General features: G+C 39.3%; 2 protein-coding genes across 4 annotated transcripts; one reads left to right on the plus strand and one right to left on the minus strand.

The window, feature by feature from the left end:
* Window positions 1-946: 946 nt before the first annotated feature.
* On the minus strand, window positions 947-8,176 carry LOC123707298 (exportin-2). Its single transcript, XM_045657219.1, has 19 exons — window positions 7,971-8,176; window positions 7,599-7,744; window positions 7,254-7,446; window positions 7,034-7,179; window positions 5,697-5,897; window positions 4,301-4,471; window positions 4,094-4,223; window positions 3,847-4,010; window positions 3,578-3,767; window positions 3,403-3,503; window positions 3,142-3,328; window positions 2,913-3,069; window positions 2,744-2,835; window positions 2,458-2,672; window positions 2,283-2,380; window positions 2,040-2,207; window positions 1,806-1,968; window positions 1,586-1,730; window positions 947-1,505 (listed from the first exon to the last, which is right to left on the minus strand). The coding sequence occupies exons 1-19, from the start codon at window positions 8,053-8,055 to the stop codon at window positions 1,351-1,353; spliced, it is 2,907 nt and encodes a 968-aa protein (XP_045513175.1). The 5' UTR covers window positions 8,056-8,176; the 3' UTR covers window positions 947-1,350.
* A 372-nt stretch (window positions 8,177-8,548) lies between these two features.
* On the plus strand, window positions 8,549-17,639 carry LOC123706748 (glutathione synthetase-like). Of its 3 annotated transcripts, none has more exons than XM_045656132.1 (13): window positions 8,549-8,971; window positions 9,626-9,721; window positions 10,417-10,533; window positions 10,678-10,847; window positions 13,833-13,875; window positions 14,025-14,195; window positions 16,095-16,162; window positions 16,231-16,335; window positions 16,413-16,619; window positions 16,691-16,826; window positions 16,917-17,008; window positions 17,101-17,229; window positions 17,315-17,639. In XM_045656132.1, coding segments are annotated over exons 1-13 (1,482 nt in total). In that variant the 5' UTR covers window positions 8,549-8,824; the 3' UTR covers window positions 17,316-17,639. The 3 variants fall into 3 exon arrangements, with proteins under 3 accessions (XP_045512088.1, XP_045512090.1, XP_045512089.1); XM_045656134.1 differs by adding an exon at window positions 12,328-12,461 and having other exon boundaries at window positions 10,678-10,827; window positions 17,101-17,639; XM_045656133.1 differs by lacking the exon at window positions 10,678-10,847 and adding an exon at window positions 12,328-12,461 and having other exon boundaries at window positions 8,550-8,971; window positions 17,101-17,639.
* The last annotated feature ends 56 nt before the right edge of the window (window positions 17,640-17,695 follow it).

Below are 17,695 nucleotides of genomic sequence, written 5' to 3' on the forward strand. Positions count from 1 at the left end.
TAGAACTAGCCAATTACTTTAATATTTTATAAAATACTTTGCAAATTTAGTAATAACAATGGCTATCTCTTCGCAGTCTTGCCGAATATGTTTATCAGTGTCTGAATTTAACGTTTCTTTATTCGGTAGTTATTGTACAAATACAAATATGATTGACAAGATATTGGTGTGTCTAAAAATTGTTATAGAGAAAACGGACAGACAAAATACTATTTGTTACAAATGTGCAGAGAACGTCGAACGTTTTTATGATTTCATAACGACTGTAAAGAAATGGCAGTGCGTATTCGATAAACAAGAACATTTTTCTAGACGTCCCACGTCTATAAACACTCATATAACATCCTATATTCGAGAGGAAGTAGTCGATGCCGATTGCACCTTTTCATGTATGGAACTGCGACGTAACAACGAGAACAAAGAGACAAAGCAGTCGAGTCCTTTTTTTTCATATTTTGCACCTCCACCTCCGTTTCAGAGAGCGTATGAGAATTCCCGCACACGTTCCCAAAATATTCAGATCGAAGACTGTTTAAAACGTAAACCGGAGAAGCCTAAACAACTTTCGGGCGATATATTTGAGTCTCAACCTGACTTCGAGGAGTTGGATCGCTCCCAATGGAAATTGAGCCACGATCAGAGTCTCATTAAAAAAATAAAAGAAAAATGTTTCGGTCGGTCGGAATATTAATCGAGGAATTACAGCTAAACTTCGAAATTTCTACTTCCCAAACGATATCAGCAGTATATAGCAGAATAATAAAACACTAGTTTCAAAGATACACGTATTTATATGATTAATATAAAGAATGTCATAAAAAGTATTATAATTTATTTCCAAAAGTTTTTTATTACCTTTAAAATAATATCAGTAATAAACAAATTTGCCTTGCAAAGGTAAGGATTTTGAATATACGTATAAAATATATAATTGAAAATACTACACTTAAATTGTATAAAACTTTTATTCAGTATTCAATATCATACATTAACGGCACAACATTGCCATCGATTACAAACTAACTTAACAATAGTTAATATTGCTAATAGAAAGTTTAAATTAACACGTATTTAATACAAACTAGGGTACAAATGACCTTTCTTTTAGCAATAAAACAAAAGGAACAAACGCGCAGCGCACATTATTCAAAACAGCCCTTTATTTTCTAAATTTACGTTTTAAGAATAACACTCGGCCTCAGACTTTTCCTAATTAGAAAAAATGATGAGTAGATTCAGTAAAGTTATCAAACAGAATAATTCCGCCAATCTTATACAGCGTTGGAATATTCTAAGACTGCAAAATAAAAAGAAATGATTTCACAGTCACGCGGGAGCCCCGAGGACTCGTTAGCAAATTTGCACACTGGATCCGGCTAAGTACATCTGCAGGGCGTTTCTGTGGGGCTCATCCATGGCTGCGATTCTCGGGGGAAGCAATCCGGGGTTAGACTGCGACAGGAGCGACAGATTCTCCACGAGGTACCGTTTGGGATCTTCTATACCTACGAAATCGAGAAGAACGTGATATTTTTGCTTAAGTTCAAAGATCGACGAGCATCTATCGGTACGGGGATTCGCTCACTAGCCAAGGGGTCGGCGCTGTTCGCGCGTGCGCAGGCCAGCTGCGAGTATTGCGCTTGATAGCCCGGAGCGTCGTCCACTTCGATGAAGTGGTCGTCCGGCAGAGAAGTCTCGTCCACGGGCAGCTCGAACAGAGATATCAGGGCCTGGAACGAATCGAGTGGTGAGTCACGTTTGGCAGAAGGAACGAGAAGACGAGCACGCTCGGACGGAGGCGTCACCTGCAGGAGGCCCGGCCAGAGATGCGCGAGAGGCCCTCGGACGAAGTGAGCGCTGTCGCAGAGCAGCTTGACGCAGCCCACCGCCGACGCCTTCCGCTCCAGGGCCCCGCTCACCTTCTGCAGGTCCGGAATCAGCACTCGCTCCACGTACATCGCGAACATGCTGCAACGGAGAGACCGCCCGCGTATAGTTCTCGTCGCGACCCTCGACTCTCTATCGGGCCGAGCACTCACTTCGCCTGGATGGAGTCGATGACGTCGACGAGCGGGTCCGCGCCGAAATGCGCCGCGAAGAATCCCAAAAAGGCGATCAGACCCCGAACGTACTTCGTGGTCTTCGACGAGGAAAGCCTTTGGAACAGCAGAGTCATTATCTGCTTCGTGTATTGCTGCATGTCAGTGCTGCGAGGAAGGAGAAAAGAAGCTTGAATCGCGTCCGACTCGTATCGAGGCGCCGAAGGATGGCGAAGAACTCACGTTCCAAATTTGTAGAGCATCGTCTGCACCAAATAGAACCCTTCGTGGTCGTTGGTCTTCGATGCGATCAGCTTCTGGAAAACTCCCAGCATCGCCGGCTGAAAGGAGTTTTTCGATTTAATTGACGAATTAGGAAATTAAACAGTAAAGCGAAGGTGAAAACCGGTCTCCTCACCAGTTTGCCGGACGTCCTGACCAGGTGTTCCCTGGTGGCGATGAAGGCGCAGAGCAGCCTCACCAGGGGCCGCACGTTGGCCGCGCGCTCCCATAGAGGAGGCGCGACCAGGCACGGCAAGAGGGCCCCGTACGCCTCCCCGTCCCCGCCGGCCCCTCGCTCCCCCCGCAGCTCCAGCAGCAGCGACAGCATTTGGAACACGTACGGCATGAATTCTGCGAAATATTTCAAAGCATACAGCTCTAGCGACACGTTCAACTCGCGTTCCGGGCGTCGCGACGCTCACCTTGCACGTCGTTCTGCAGCACCTCTTGGAAGATCGGGAAGAGGGCGTCCTCGAAGGCCGCGATCGCCTCGGGATTCGCCTTCACCACAAGCCTGGTCACAGTTTCAGCACTCATCATTCGAGGCACGGCTCGCTTGACACAAAATACGGCCGCATTTGCAGTACTTACGAAACGGACAGGGACAGAGTCTCGAACAGGTAATGGTTGAAATGGGGCTTGCAAGGGTTCTTGGTCACCGCCGCCAGCAGGCTGGCCAGTTTCGGGAGGGCCTCGCCCAGGTAGCTCAGCGCAGACTCGCGTAGGCACGAAAGGGTTCGGAGTATGGCTGAAAATCATTTCCACTCATTTGGATGCTGCGACGCTTCGAGACAAAAACAAATATTCGAAGGTATCCAACCTTTCATGACGTATTCGTTATGCTCCGTGGGGTCGGCGGCGTTTCCGAGAGCGTTAAAGAGGGCCGCGAGCAAGGCGGGGGCGTGGGGTTCGATGACCTGACGGGGCACCATCCCGCCCGCTATCATCTTCTCTACTGCGCAAGCGCCGTACGTGCAGACGACGCCGCGCCCGTTGACGTGTCGGACCTGTCCGTGTGACACACGTTTCGTTACACTTTGCCGTTTATGAGTATGAAGTGAAGAATTGCACTGACGCTCACCAGAAGCGGGAAGGCGGTGACGAGGAGATCGTTGGGCAGAAGCGAGCGGAACGTCATGACGTACTTGAGGGCGTCGGCCTTCAGCACCGGCACGTCGTTCACTGGGGACCAATTCGAAGCGCCGTTCATTTAAGGGTCACGACGTACGATTCGAGGCGAAGGGGACGAAACGTACCGTTGGGCTTTTCCAGCTCGGGTAGAACGTGCGCTTGCGCAAACTGAGCCAGGTCTACGAGGGGCGAGGCGCGCGTCACCCCGGCGGCTTGAGTGCTCCCGCGGGACGCCAGCGACGTCACCAAGAACAGAGCCGTGTCCTTGCCGCGCCACGCCGTCCTGCCGCTGTCCTCGTACTTCTTCAGCATCACCTGTCGAGCGAACACCCTCGGCGTTAGCGGTTCCCGTTGTTCGGTGGAACGACGAGAGCTCGCGGCTCGCGTTCGCTACCTCGACGTATTGACCGAATGTCGCCATGATCTTCTGCTCGTAGTGCACCGCCAAAGTCCTGACGAGGTCGCAGGCGGCGCGACGCCTCGTGTCCACGTCGGAGCCCTCGATGTCTCGCCTCACGTACTCCTCGGGGTTGTCTTCGAACAGCTCCATATCCGACTCTGAAATGTCAAACAACCAAAAGTCACAGCGGCCGCCGGACGATCTGCTGGGAATGAGGAAGGGCTCGTCGCTATCTCGGTACCTCTAAACTCCATATTCGGTATGACAACCTTTTCACAGATGCTGCTGAGTGTTGCCGGGTCTTCAAATAGACTTTTATAGCTGTTCTTCTCCGCAACTTTCGCGAGGAATGTTAAAGCGTTTGAAACTAACTGGAATTGAAAAGATATGAGTCGCCTCGCACGTTGTAAAACCATATTATGCTCTCATTATGGCCCAAAACACTTACACCATCATATCTAGCATGCGTGCTGGTAGACAGCAGCACATTCCAAACCGCCGTGACGAACCCCGGGGCGTAGGGACCAAATTCCTCTTCATACTTCAGAGCATACAAAGCTGCACATTCGCACACCTCAGTGCGTAATTCTTCCATTACACCAGGCTTATCGTCATCATCCTGGCGAGAATAATTTACTTACTTGTTAATTTACATACAGATCATATGTGAGCGCACAGAAGAATAGCTGAGCATTGAAATTGTTCTGTTAAAAAAGTTGTTAATGCAATTATCATTATAAAACTCATGGAACTTTTGTAAACATTCTTACGAAGGCTCGGCCAAGAAAAACCTCTCCCAGAGAAGATACGCTAATCGTTCGCGTTACTTAAAAAACCCAAGCAATGGCCAACCAGCTAGATTAAATATGAAATTTCTTTTCGTCTGATGACCCGAGAAACATCTCGTCAAGACTGAAGCCCCGAAGATTAGTGGAAGCTAAATTGTTGAAGAATCTCCCAAAGTCTCTTCTTACCAAGCAACACCGAAAAAAGATATTATTATTCCTAGTACGAGAATGGAAAAAGTGTTATTTTTCAGATGAAACAAAAATAATGTAAATTCCGACGGAAAGCGACATGTTAGACACCCTGTAAACGATGCTTTTAATTATAAATACACAAGGAGCACGAGGGTCAAGCACGGTGGCGGTAACATTAAAGTTTAAGGGTGTTTTTCCTGATGTGGATTTGGACCCATTCCATCCATCCATCCATTGTACCTTCCATCTTCCGAAAGAAGATGGAAGGTACAATGGATCTATGGCAATACAAAAATATCTTAGAGCACACGATTCCCTACTCGGACGATCGTTTGCCTGTAACCTCGATCTTTCAGCATGAAAATGACCTAAACACACATCGCATCAAATGTTTCCTTAAAGAGCAGCGTATATCCGTTTTAAAAAAAGTGCTGTTTTTTAAAATAAGAGATACGCCACTAAATATTAATTATAACTATTGGTTAGTAGTTATTTCGTGAATAACAATACTGATACTTAAAAAAAATGTTTTTCATACTTTTTTGTTGTCGCTTCCAGTTAGTGTAAGTGTTTGTCCGTAATGTAATATTGAAACTGCACTTGTGTAATGGGATGTATATTGTTTTTCTAATAAATGATAAATCAGTGGACCACCACTGTATATGTGATTAAACCCACCAGCTGGCAAGCTGCACTCAGGCCGTTCACTATGATATGACTCTCTTACTCCATGCTAATATCAATACTTTGAACATTGAGTTTAAAAAAGCATGTCATCTCATGTAATAATTTGTACTGAGCCATTTCCCTACTGTAAGGCTCGCCATTGTAATTTAGTTAAGAGATACAAAACTTCATACTTACTTTACTTTCTAGGGATGGGACCTTGACTTGTAGCAAATTCAGCAAATTAGGCATCCATATTGGCATATTATCCTCGAAGAACTCTGGAAGATCTTGGTAATTGAGGGAGTAGAAAACCTTACTTATCAGCACTAGGGAGTTGTATATTATCTTCAGTGCTTGAGGATTATCTGCATGTTTTGTTGTAAGATCTATGGTAGCCTGAAATTAGTTTCAGAGAAAACGATGATTTTGTGTCTCGCAAGTGCGTTGACGGGCTTTTAATATTTGGTACATACACTTTGTTTGAAGTACCCTAAATCGAATTGGTTAGGAATTACTTTAGTGGGCAGTTACTTCCAAATTGCGGTGGTGCGCCGCAAAAACTGCCTCAAGAAACGCTCAGTTGTAGAACGACGGACGTCGAGGTGATACAGATTGTAGTTTGTATTCTGCCTTGTGTCGTCGATCCGATGGTGAAACTCAGCTACAGTTCGAACAACTCCTCAGAACACTCTCCATTGTAAATGCGGTAGAAGATGCAGAGAGATTCTACATCTGTACGAAACGCCAAGGGATCATGCCACTCTGAAAGTGACTGGTCGTCGACGATTTGATTCGCTGTTCGTTGAATATGGTCAAGCAAAAGAAGCTGGTACTGGGAAGCTCACGCCCATAGGTGAAGGTAAAGCTAAATTAGTCTATAACAAGCTTGGTTTGTCGGATTAATACCTCAAGCTGAATTTCATCATCTGGCATTGAGGCAAAATATGAAATTCCACCCATACAACTGAGAGTTTCTTTAAGCATTTTTCTAGCCACTCACCACCTCTATGAGGAGCCAGCTGCCCATAATTGATTGATTGAAAATGTATCATCCATAACATATTTACAGAACCATATATATTATGACATTAATATAATATAAAATGATATACCGATAGTAATGATGTAAAGTATGCAACTTCCATATGTACTTCAAAACACTAACAGTAAGACTCAAAAGTATTAATTAAATTATGTCTAATGGCAGATGAATAATTGATTATATATCTAAATAATTACAACTCGTAAAACTCAGTAGCATCTTCATTATCAGTGAACACATGCACACACTCACACATTTTTTACAATTAGATATTAGTTAAACATCTATCAGGAAGACCTAAGACAGTTTTAGCTTTGATTGAATAATTAGTGAAGTCATTTAAAACTTGATTAAATTATCAATGAACAATTTAAGTAAAACTGCAACTCTCATAGTTTTAAAGGGCTTAATAGTTTTTGGGTCAAGTTTGTTTAGACAGATATAATAAAGGACACTATTTTATAAGATTAACACTAACATATAAACTTACAACAAATAAGTCAGTCAATGGTTTAGCGAAGTTTTCCAGGACATGCTTTATTTCTTCCCAAAGCTTTTGTGATTTAAATTCATATCTGTAGCGTTTGAACAGTGAATGTGCTGTTCTTAATATTCCATTTATAACATGAAAGTCACCTGTAAAATCAGTTTCTGTAAATGAGGATTTAAGGCTTAAATATTAATCAAAGTAGTTAAGAAAGAAGGTATACCTGTAGCAAACTTTTCGACCATTTCTGATATAAGACCGGGCCATTTCTCAGGGAAGTCAGTCTTGCCAATAATGGATACAGCATCACTAAATTGTCTCTGAATAGACTCAGGTGATTTTAACATTAGAGATACTATGAGAGTTTTGATGGTTTCCCTGTCGGCTGCATGTATGCGATCCTGCCCAAATTCCTCCTTAAAATTCATATATGATTCTAATTATGGCTTGATAGAGCAATATTAAAATATATTCTTAAAAATATCTACATAACTCCAAGAATAGAATATAAAATAATATTTTGTTACATTACAACTGGTCAAAATTGACTAGGTTAATATTTTCTTACCACAGACCAATTTCTCTTGATGTAATTCTTGAATGTAATAGCTGCAGCAATTCGAATTGTAAGATCTGCAGATTCTTTGTCAATGAGGTGTAATAATAGTATAGCATAGTTTTGGTTAATTTCAACACTCTCTAAGAATTTTTCAGCTGAAAAGAATATAAATTTAATATTAATATAAAAAAGCGACGAGTAATATTCACATGATACATTTTAATAAGTGATTTGTAAAGCTACCTTTGGGTCTAGGTTAGAAAAGTGTTTATATAGAATTTTACGAGATATATACAAAAATACAAAAGATATACATTTATGCATTAATAGATATGTTGAATAATGATTGATTTAATGGAAAAAGAAGTCAAGTACACATACCCGGCCTTCGAATGTTCGGGTCCGGGTTCAGTGTTTGTTGTAAGTAATTGGCTAATGTGGCAAGGTTTTCATCAGTAACTTCCATTATATAGCAATAGATTTAACTGCTTTGCTGCTGAAATTTTTAATATCAAATTGCAATAAACAATAACTTTTAAAAATACTGAGATACAGTCCGTCCTTCACCGTTCGGAAGTGGGAAATTAAACATTTCAAATTTGATGATGTCATAGACTGCATAAAACTTCAAACTTACAACACTCTGTGCGAGTGCGAGTTTTAGGGTATGATTAAGGAAAAAAGCTTAGTACTAAGTCTGAGTCCCGTACTCGAACAAACTTTCATACAAATTAAGTTTTCGAGTTTCTACATACACTACCGATAAGACATCCTGACTAAACCCACAGTCGTAGTTCGCACAAAGCCATGTCTCTTAATTTCACTTTACCTCATACTATCCTTCTATTTTATCCTATACACAGATATCCGGGCAACACAACAGACAGGTTTCATAAAGTGTCACGAAAGCTTTAAACATTAACACTTGACAGCTGTAATTCATGATTTGACAGATTATTATATTACATTCAAAGTTTTGAACAATTTAGTTGTTGAAATTTATTAGGTGTTGTGAAATATGAATTCATGAAGTTAATTGTCTCGACTTGTTACAATCTTCACACTTAAACAAAATTGATTATAAATTGTGTTAGCGGTCGCGTCTGGCTATCATTTGTTAACGTTCACCCTGTGCTGTTCGTGCTTATCATTTATTGAGCGTTTAAGTAACTGATAAATATCAAGCTATAATTTATCATTAATATATATCTGGTTCCTTAAGTCAGAACTACAATATGAGTCAATCACGTCTTGCTTCTTGTATACCGCTTCCACTAGACAACAAAGTACTTTCAAGTGTTGTAGAAAAAGCAAAAGATTGGGCACTGATGCATGGTGTGGGAATGAGAGATAAAGCACATTTTTCAAAGGATACCATCCAGGTAAATCATTTTAAAATTTTCCATTATAACAAAAAAAAATGTTTAATCAGATGATCATAATATATGGCAAGGTAGTTGTACACTATCCAACCACATACTTCTAGGATGGTAAAGTCTATTTCAATATATATCTGCTAGCAGTATGCATAGTCCAATGAGTAAAAATATTGTAGATTTCTACAACTAAACACTTTTATTAATATGTAGATAGAAGTCTGTATGTGTAAGTATCTCACAGTATGTTTAACCTATTATCTTACCTGTTTTTAAAATAATTCTGATTCTGAGTCCTTGTCAGAGTCTAATTTTTGTATCATAAATTTATATTTTAGATGTTTAATTGCTTTAGTACTATTTTTTTTATTTGCCTGAAATCAAAGAATTACATTTCTAGACTTAAATATTAACAAAAATATAAGAATTATTGAAAATATGTATGTGACAATTGTGCTATAAACAGAACAGTCACTAACTTTCCTAGTCAATATATACCACAAAATGAACATTGATGTTTCTAAAGATATAAAGCACAAATGTGGATTTAAGATGTAATGTATAGTCTTAAATTTATTACAGTCAGTCATTTCTATTTCGAGAATATTTTTATTGATAATAAGATTTTTTATTAATAAAGTTATACACTTGTTGTTCCAGATTGCTCCTTTTGTGCTATTACCATCACCTTTTCCAAGAACAGAGTTCACAAAAGCGGTGGACTTACAACCAGTCTTGAATGAACTAATGCATAAGGTAACTTGTTTAATGTTCTAGTCTTAAGAGGTCTTAATACTAATTCACTAAATCGGACAATAACTTTTTTAAGATAGATTGATTAAGAAAATGTTAACTACTTGATAATATAAACATAGTTTGTTAATTCGAAGTTTCATAAGTACTATCGTGTCCATCTTAATATATATGCTCTATTTGTTTTCATATATGAATGTTTGTAAAGTGCTGTACCATAATGCCAATAAATTGAATATTTCATTTTGTATTTATTTAAATTGTTTTTAATAAAACGTATTTTAATATATGATAAACAGGGACAGGATTTGCAAAATATTTTTTAATTGCTGTTTTAGTTATTAACAACAATAAAAAGTTATCAATTAGTAATTACATTTATTTCATAATGACCCATTTATAGAAAGATTTTGTCAGTGAAAAATGATTGAGAGATACAATGCAATGGTTTTGTGCAATATCATAGTGAAACCACATTTTGCACAATGCTTACTATTGATCCTTGAATGTGCAAAAAACCTAATATTTGTTACCTACTTTTTGATATTAATCTTTAACTTTTTTTTTGTTTGTTCCATTGATAATGCTTCTTTATTGGGTAAGAGCAGCTGCCTGGTGCCCCGTTGCCAAACAAAAATGCCTGTCACAATTACATTTTAACAGAAAAATAGCAATGCACATTAAACATATTATTTTAGGTTTCCCATGATGACGAATTTCTAGAAAAAACCCTTCAGAATGCCCTTGAAGTTGACGACTTTACCGCCAAGTTATATAACATTTGGATAAAAGTTCGCGAAGAAGGAATAACACAGGTATATATACGTACATTATATTTTAAAAAGTGCGTTTATTTATTGGAGAACTAGTTGAAGTTTGTTTTAAAATCAAAGATTCTGTTGTTAGGACTTTATTAAGGTTAGATAACTTATAGAACAACCAAGATGTATGTGTGTTAGCCAATATCATTAGGGATGCTGCGATCTGACATCATGCTGGAGTCGCGTTGTCCCCACACTGAGAACCAGTGTGCCAAGCACACTCCATACTGTTCCTGGAAGCAGGTGGAAATCAACAGTATCGCATCCGGTTTCGGTCACCTGGGACCCGTCTCCAGGGAGATACAAAGGTAGCCCACGGATATTGCTGTATCGTTGTGCCAAAAATATACACGCTAAATCATTTGAGATTATTTATGATGACGATTTCTGGTGAATGGTTATGAAGAAATATAGTCATCTCCACAATAATACAGTTTATTACCTCTAATTGTATAAAAGTGTGGAAATGGCTGTATGAGTAGCGGTATAAGGTCAATAATCTAGTATTTGTTATTTGAATTATTAAGACGTACGTATTATTGATCGTGTCCTGTTTTGTCCTCGCAAATGAATGCCAATTAATAAATGAAACACACCCACAAAGATCGATAAATATTTGACAAATTTGTATTATAATTGTCAGTGGCGCATTCATATTTTATCAGTTTATGCAATGATTGTTATGATTTATATTTGTCGTAAAATATAACATTATATATTTCTATTGTTTTGTTTGACGAATAACGTTCTTAAAAGTGGTTTAGTGAAGATAATAGTTGTGTAATAAACTGTTATTATTTTAGGGATTTTGGCATAACGAACGGACAATGTGGGCTTTACAAGATATCGTAGATAGCTGAATGTTGGCGATTAACATACTAACATTTGCATTTTTGTACATTTCGAGACTGCAGTCTTGCAATTAATTGCCTTCACGTAGATACAATATATTTATATACAGTCGATATGTATGTATATTATACATTTATGAATTATCGGAATAAAACGACCAACCTCAGAGACTAAGAAGTGAGGAACTCTGGAATTTTGCGAAATATAAATAAAAAAAGTAACTGATGGATAGTCGCGTAAATAAAGTATATGTTTTTGTAAAAGTAAGCCAGTATTATCAAAACATGTGTTACGAAGTTTCGAAATATTAGCTAACTCGGAAGCAACTTGCAAATGTTGACAGAAGAAAACACAATTTAATAACATTTGTCGCATAGTTTCCTACGTACGGGGCTGTTGGACATCACGGTCAACAGAAACGCAAAGTAAATAGATCGTGGCTTATTTACTTTGTTAGATTTATTCTATGTCGAATACAGTATGGAAATACATTAAACATGCGATGTCATTAATTTAAAGAGTGACGTAACCTGAATGACAATGATTCTTAGGAATCCAAGAATGATTGCTCATTAGATATTAAATAACAAAATGCAACGTCATCATACGTAGCTGCTGATTACAAAAACTTGTCGTGATCTGGACGATACAACTGTAGACATTACATAATGACAGTTATTTTGATTTTCGAAAGAGGTTTAATGCTTAACTCACTTTAGGCTTTATTGTTGTAGTAAGGTTTCGGAGCTGGTTAAGGGATACCATTTAGTATTATTAGCGATAAACTGTATAATAATAACACAGCGTTGTTAAATCACAGCATTTTAGGTACTTTTGATAACGACATATATACTTTCGTACTATGAATATCGTTATAATATTTCTCTGTTATAATGAATAAGTAGGAAAATAACTATTCGAATGAAATGTTTTCAGTCTCTCAGCCTGGGTCTATTTCGCTCCGACTATCTGATGCAGCAACCAGACAGCAATCGAATAAAACAAGTGGAGTTTAACACGGTGGCAGCGAGTTTCGGCGCTATCACCTCTTATCTTCCCACCATGTTTCGGTATCGACTTTGTTTGACGTTACTTAATGGGCGTCGATCTTTTAGGGATTAGAAAACTTTATTCGCAAAGTACTCTCGGTCAAAAGTGCATTGACAATAGTCGTCGGACGTTTTTACTGAGACTGGGACACACGGCTGGAAAGTATTACATTTGCCAAAGCTCTAATACTCACCCGAGGTCTACGCCCATTAAAGTAACTGTACGTTCAGTTAACATCTCTCATGTGTTTGCTCTTTCTTATCTATGCACGCTGTCATTCATATTTTTTCACTTAGCTTGTCGCCTTTACACATTTCTTTTCTATGCATTTCAGTCTATCGGCATGTGTCTATTTTGTGTATGTTTGTTTTATTTTTGTTTTGCAATTAATAATAGTATATATAATATATTTGAGAATAGTTGGCGTGTATTAACGACCGGCGTGCATGACTTTTGGCTTCCGAAGCAACTTGAGAGATGTTCCCTGACCCCGCATTGTCGATAAGAAAATTATGTTGTTTATGGTGCCATCGCTTGTTTTAATCGATACGGTTTGCACAGGACGGGTTAGATGCACATCTTTCAAATGCTTTGAATGCGCAGCGAGTTCTCGAAGCAGAATAGTTTAAACATCAGATATTGCAATTGAACACCCTTATACGGATCTTTCGGAATGACGTTTCCATATAAGATACCGTAAAAATTGAATTTTAGGTTACCTCAAATATTATGTTATGCATTTATTATTCACACACACACATATCTACTGTAATATACAATATCAGAATATAAGCATGTGTATGTTAAGTGTAGTCTTGTTATAGATACCGAAACGTTTAGTGTGATCAAGTCAATTGTCACACCTGACATTTGACTCGATATTTAATGTTTATAGAAGATTTCTACTACACATTTTGTCATATATTAAAGTAAATTATCGATTGTTTTAAGTGAATTAACGTTTTGGTAGCTTGTATCTTTTTGTCTGTTATCTGTAGTACTTTTATATTGTGTAGATTAAGTTTGTCGTGAATTGTAGTTCGTAGTAAGTTTGTTCATTTTTATGTTATTATAATTCCAAATCCTCAGTTAAGGGTTAGGTATTACTGTTTCCTTATTAACAATAACATTATCTAGATGTTGCCTAGCATCCTTTACCTCTATCTAGGCATATTGTTTATCTCGGAAAGCCAATACAAATGATATTAAATATTTTTTTATGCCTTTTTAAAGCTTTAAAACAAAAAATTTTTTTTGGTAAATTAACAAAAAGCAGTAAATACTTCAGAAGGCTTGTTTTATTTTTCACAGGTTTCATATAAACACTAGGTTCTCAATGACTACGTCAATTATTGTGTATGATGTTATTAAGTTAAATTGTTGCGTTGCAGTTATATCTTGAGGCAGTTGGGACACGGTGAACTTATCAAAAACGTGAGTATGCTTTTTAATCAGTCTCATTTACAAAGTGACCGGAGCCCAGGACTTCGCTCACAATAGTTTTTGGTAAAACTTTTGAAATGTATAGAGACACTCGATTCTACTTATTTATTTTGTTGAGTTACGAGATTATGAACTTTCAGATGCCAGAAAACAGAGCCCTGTCAGGTTTGTGCTCGGGTATAATCGAAGCCTACGACATGTTCGGTGTTCCCTCCGCAGTGGTGCTCTTTGTGGTCGAAGAAGTCTCCTACAATATTTGTGATCAGCGATTCCACGAGTTTGAGATTTCCGAGAAACGGCCGGATATTATGGTAATTTGGTCCTGTTCAGAAACACTTAAAAGTTTTGTTATTTAAAACTACCGAAAAGATGCAGTGATGAAACATAGGGGTTTGATTTTTAAGATAGATAAGCTACTATGGTGATAATTTTTTAAGTTTTTTAATAATCTAACTACGTAATTTTTCTTGTTAGATTTTATTAGTCTGTGTTAGAAAGTTGTATCTAAATAGTGCTTAGTGCTATTCAGGTTCATTGCAATACAAATGAAACATTAAACTATTTTTCCATTTTAATGTAGAAAACATTAATCCTAATGTCAGATCTGTCAAATAACTTATTAATACCGTCGGAAAAAAAAGACTTGTATGGTCGTCAAAATAGGCCGCCTTCACTTGATCGTCGTCGCCAAACTTTCCACGCAGTTCTTCGTTTTTGCAAACAAATAATAGTCGCTAGGGGCCAGGTCTGGGCTGTTGGGTGGGTGACGCAGTTGTTCAAACGGTGAGCAATCGGGCAACATGGCCGGTGTGCAAAAGGAGCACACCTGTGTAAGCTTTCCCCGCCTTTTTTCTTAAACAGCCACTTCCAATTGATCAGATAAGAAGCGTAGTATTCTCTCGTTCCTGTTCCTGTTATCATATTCCTTATAATGGATAAAAAGAATGACTTCCGTATCCCAAAAGATCGTCGCCATGGTCTTTCCGGACGATTGAGACACCTCGTACGGCTTAGGAGGGGATGTGATGTTTTTATGCCACAGCGTCGACTCTTGCTTTGACTAAGGTTCATAATGGTCTCATTACCAGTGACGATTCGGGCCGTAATTTCGTCCCTTTGCTCTCCACCGCGGTCTAAAAGCTCACGACAACTTTCTACTCACTCGCGTTTTTGATGCCCAGAAAGTAATCTCGGGACCTATCTTGCACAGACTCTAGTCATGCCAAGATATTCCAAATAATGCTGCAAGCTGTTTTTCTTTAGCGAGGCGTCTTCCAAGTTTTTCAACTTTTTCGACTATCTCTGGTGTGGTAGTGTCAATCGGCCGTCCAGGTTGGGGGCGTCTTCGATGGAAAGGGCTTTTTTGAAAAGTGTGTGCCATTTAAAAATTATGGTTTTATCAGAAGCGGAGTCCCTGCTGCTAGCATCTCTTGTAGGATGGTTAAGGGGTATTTCCTTGTAAGGAACTTTATATGATGTTACACGGCGTGATGTTCACGTCATTTTTCCATAGTGGCTAGTCTCTTCCCGATTTACTGTTTACTCGTTGACTGACTCGGTTAGGCTGAAAATTGGTATATAATACTCACTTTGAACAATGAATCACTCGATTAGCGCCTACCTGGATGAGTGAACTCACCTCCGCCAACCCAGCCATTCCGCGAACTTTTTGACCGCCTTTCGTATGTTAGACATTTTGTTTTTGCACGCTATACCTTGATTTCAATTCGATATAAACTTTTGACTAAACAATTATAAATTAAACGACGTATAGATTTACCAAAATCTGCCTATAAGTGATTTTTGTTGGTTGGCTTTTATTAATTCGTATCTGTCTCGACGCATTTTTATTTGTATTTATTAGTTCGAATTTTTTGGAGACATTTTGGTAAGAGTGGGTATGCCAGATCTATATTGAATAGTGACGTCAGTATCTCAGGTATTAAAGCCCGCCGAGCGCTTTAGACTAAGTATGTATCTGTAAGGCCACAATGTACCCGCCATTAAAACCTATCTATATCGGCCTGACGCAGTGGGATCGCAATGATCGCACTGCGTCAGGCCCTGATGAAATACCCACGGTACTTTTCAAATGGAGTATCCCTATTGTTGTACCTGTTTCCAAAAATGGTTTCCAATAAGTTATCAGTTGCCAACTATCGGTCCGACTACATAAATTACTTCATCATAAATAATTATCATATTTCCAGATCTACAGGAAGACGTTAAAAGAAATTTACGAAGAGGCCGAGTTGAACGACAAGAAACAGCTGATCATGTGAGTAGTCTAGGTGCTCGGTGAGCGAAGTCGAGGAGTGCTCGTCTGACGCGGTTCTCTGTTCACAGAGAGGGTCGGCCCGCGGCAGTGGTGTACTACAGGTCCGGGTACGAACCGGCTCAGTACCCCTCGCAGAAGGAGTGGGACGCCAGGCTCAGGGTCGAGAGATCGTCGTGAGTTCCCTTTCATTCGTTTAAAGACTGTTGCAATACGAGCAGGCCGACTCTAAGCGAGCTCTCTACTTCTGCAGGGCCATCAAGTGTCCGTCGATCCACTACCAACTCGCGGGCACCAAGAAGGTGCAACAGGCTCTGGCGGCCCCCGGAGCCCTCGAGAGGTTCGTGGCCGAAGGGGAGCTGAGGTCTCGGGTTCGAGACATCTTCACGGGACTCTACTCTCTGGACTTCGACGACAGCGGCGAGAGGGCCGTCGAAATGGCGATCGCCGACGCGGAAAGGTCTCGAACCGTTCGACGAGCCCGCGACCGGTTCCATCTCGGCCGATTTACAGGAATTGACGATATTTCAGATTCGTATTGAAACCCCAACGCGAAGGAGGCGGAAACAACTTGTACGGCGCCGACGTGAAGGAAGCCCTGTTGAGGATGAGACACAGTCGCGAACGAGCGGCCTATATCCTCATGGAGAGGATATTGCCACCTTTGGTAGGAAAACATACGCCGACGTGAAGATTGATTTGTTTCAACTGTTATATTTATATTTCTATATTTCATCCCGAATTGTGTCCGTTGCAGATATCGGGATACGTAGTGCGTCCGAACGCTGCCGTCCCTCCGTCTCTGTGCGACCTGGTCTCCGAACTCGGGATCTTCGGAGTTATTATTGGGTTTGTATTTCATAAACGAATTTATATTACGGCAAGATATATCTCGAGCCACGTCCGTCTTAAACTCGATTTAAACGAAACGAACTCCACAGAAGCAAAGAGAAGATCTACAGCAACCGCCAAGTGGGTCACATGCTCCGGACGAAACTAGCGGACGCCAACGAAGGGGGCGTGGCTGCGGGTCTGGGCGCTTTGGACTCGCCTTATTTACTCGATTTATAGTAAATCGATATTGTTATTTTTTTTATTTTAATATACAACTATTTCTGTTATTTCTAATTTTAAAGTGAATTTTATATTTTTTAGATTGTCATCAATGTTCAATCGAGACTAGAAGTGTAACAAAGAATTAAAAAATTATGGTAAAAATATTGAATTATGCTCACGTAGAGTCTTAGTTGACGAACTGTTTACACCTTATCACAGCTGTGCATTGATACTAATCATTCGAAAAAAAAACTTAATTTTTATACTAAATGCATTCCAATGTAATACATTTTCTATTACTTTTGTAAACTTAAAATGTAAAAACGCACATTAAACTTTGAAAATGTAAATATTGTGATGTTTGGGCGGTGCTATTTACAGCAAAATGATGGTTATAATTTTAATAAATAACTTTATAAATATAGTTTTGATCACATCTTATTTTTACTACAATTAAGATTACGTTCGTCGAACGGGACT

The sequence above is a fragment of the Pieris brassicae genome, chromosome 3 (genome assembly GCF_905147105.1).
Source record: "Pieris brassicae chromosome 3, ilPieBrab1.1, whole genome shotgun sequence".
In the NCBI taxonomy this organism is placed as follows: domain Eukaryota; kingdom Metazoa; phylum Arthropoda; class Insecta; order Lepidoptera; family Pieridae; genus Pieris; species Pieris brassicae.

Excerpts from the sequence above, each read along its gene's own strand:
- LOC123707298 (XM_045657219.1), bottom strand. The coding sequence starts at position 8,055 with ATGGAAGTTACTGATGAAAACCTTGCCACATTAGCCAATTACTTACAA. Across the intron at positions 2,208-2,282 it reads ATGCTCTACAAATTTGGAAC|CACTGACATGCAGCAATACA; the intron begins GTGAGTTCTTCG and ends CCTTCCTCGCAG. Across the intron at positions 1,506-1,585 it reads CAGCGCCGACCCCTTGGCTA|GTATAGAAGATCCCAAACGG; the intron begins GTGAGCGAATCC and ends TCGATTTCGTAG.
- LOC123706748 (XM_045656134.1), top strand. The coding sequence starts at position 8,825 with ATGAGTCAATCACGTCTTGCTTCTTGTATACCGCTTCCACTAGACAAC. Across the intron at positions 10,828-12,327 it reads GTTTCGGTCACCTGGGACCC|TCTCTCAGCCTGGGTCTATT; the intron begins GTCTCCAGGGAG and ends AAATGTTTTCAG. Across the intron at positions 17,009-17,100 it reads ATCTTCGGAGTTATTATTGG|AAGCAAAGAGAAGATCTACA; the intron begins GTTTGTATTTCA and ends CGAACTCCACAG.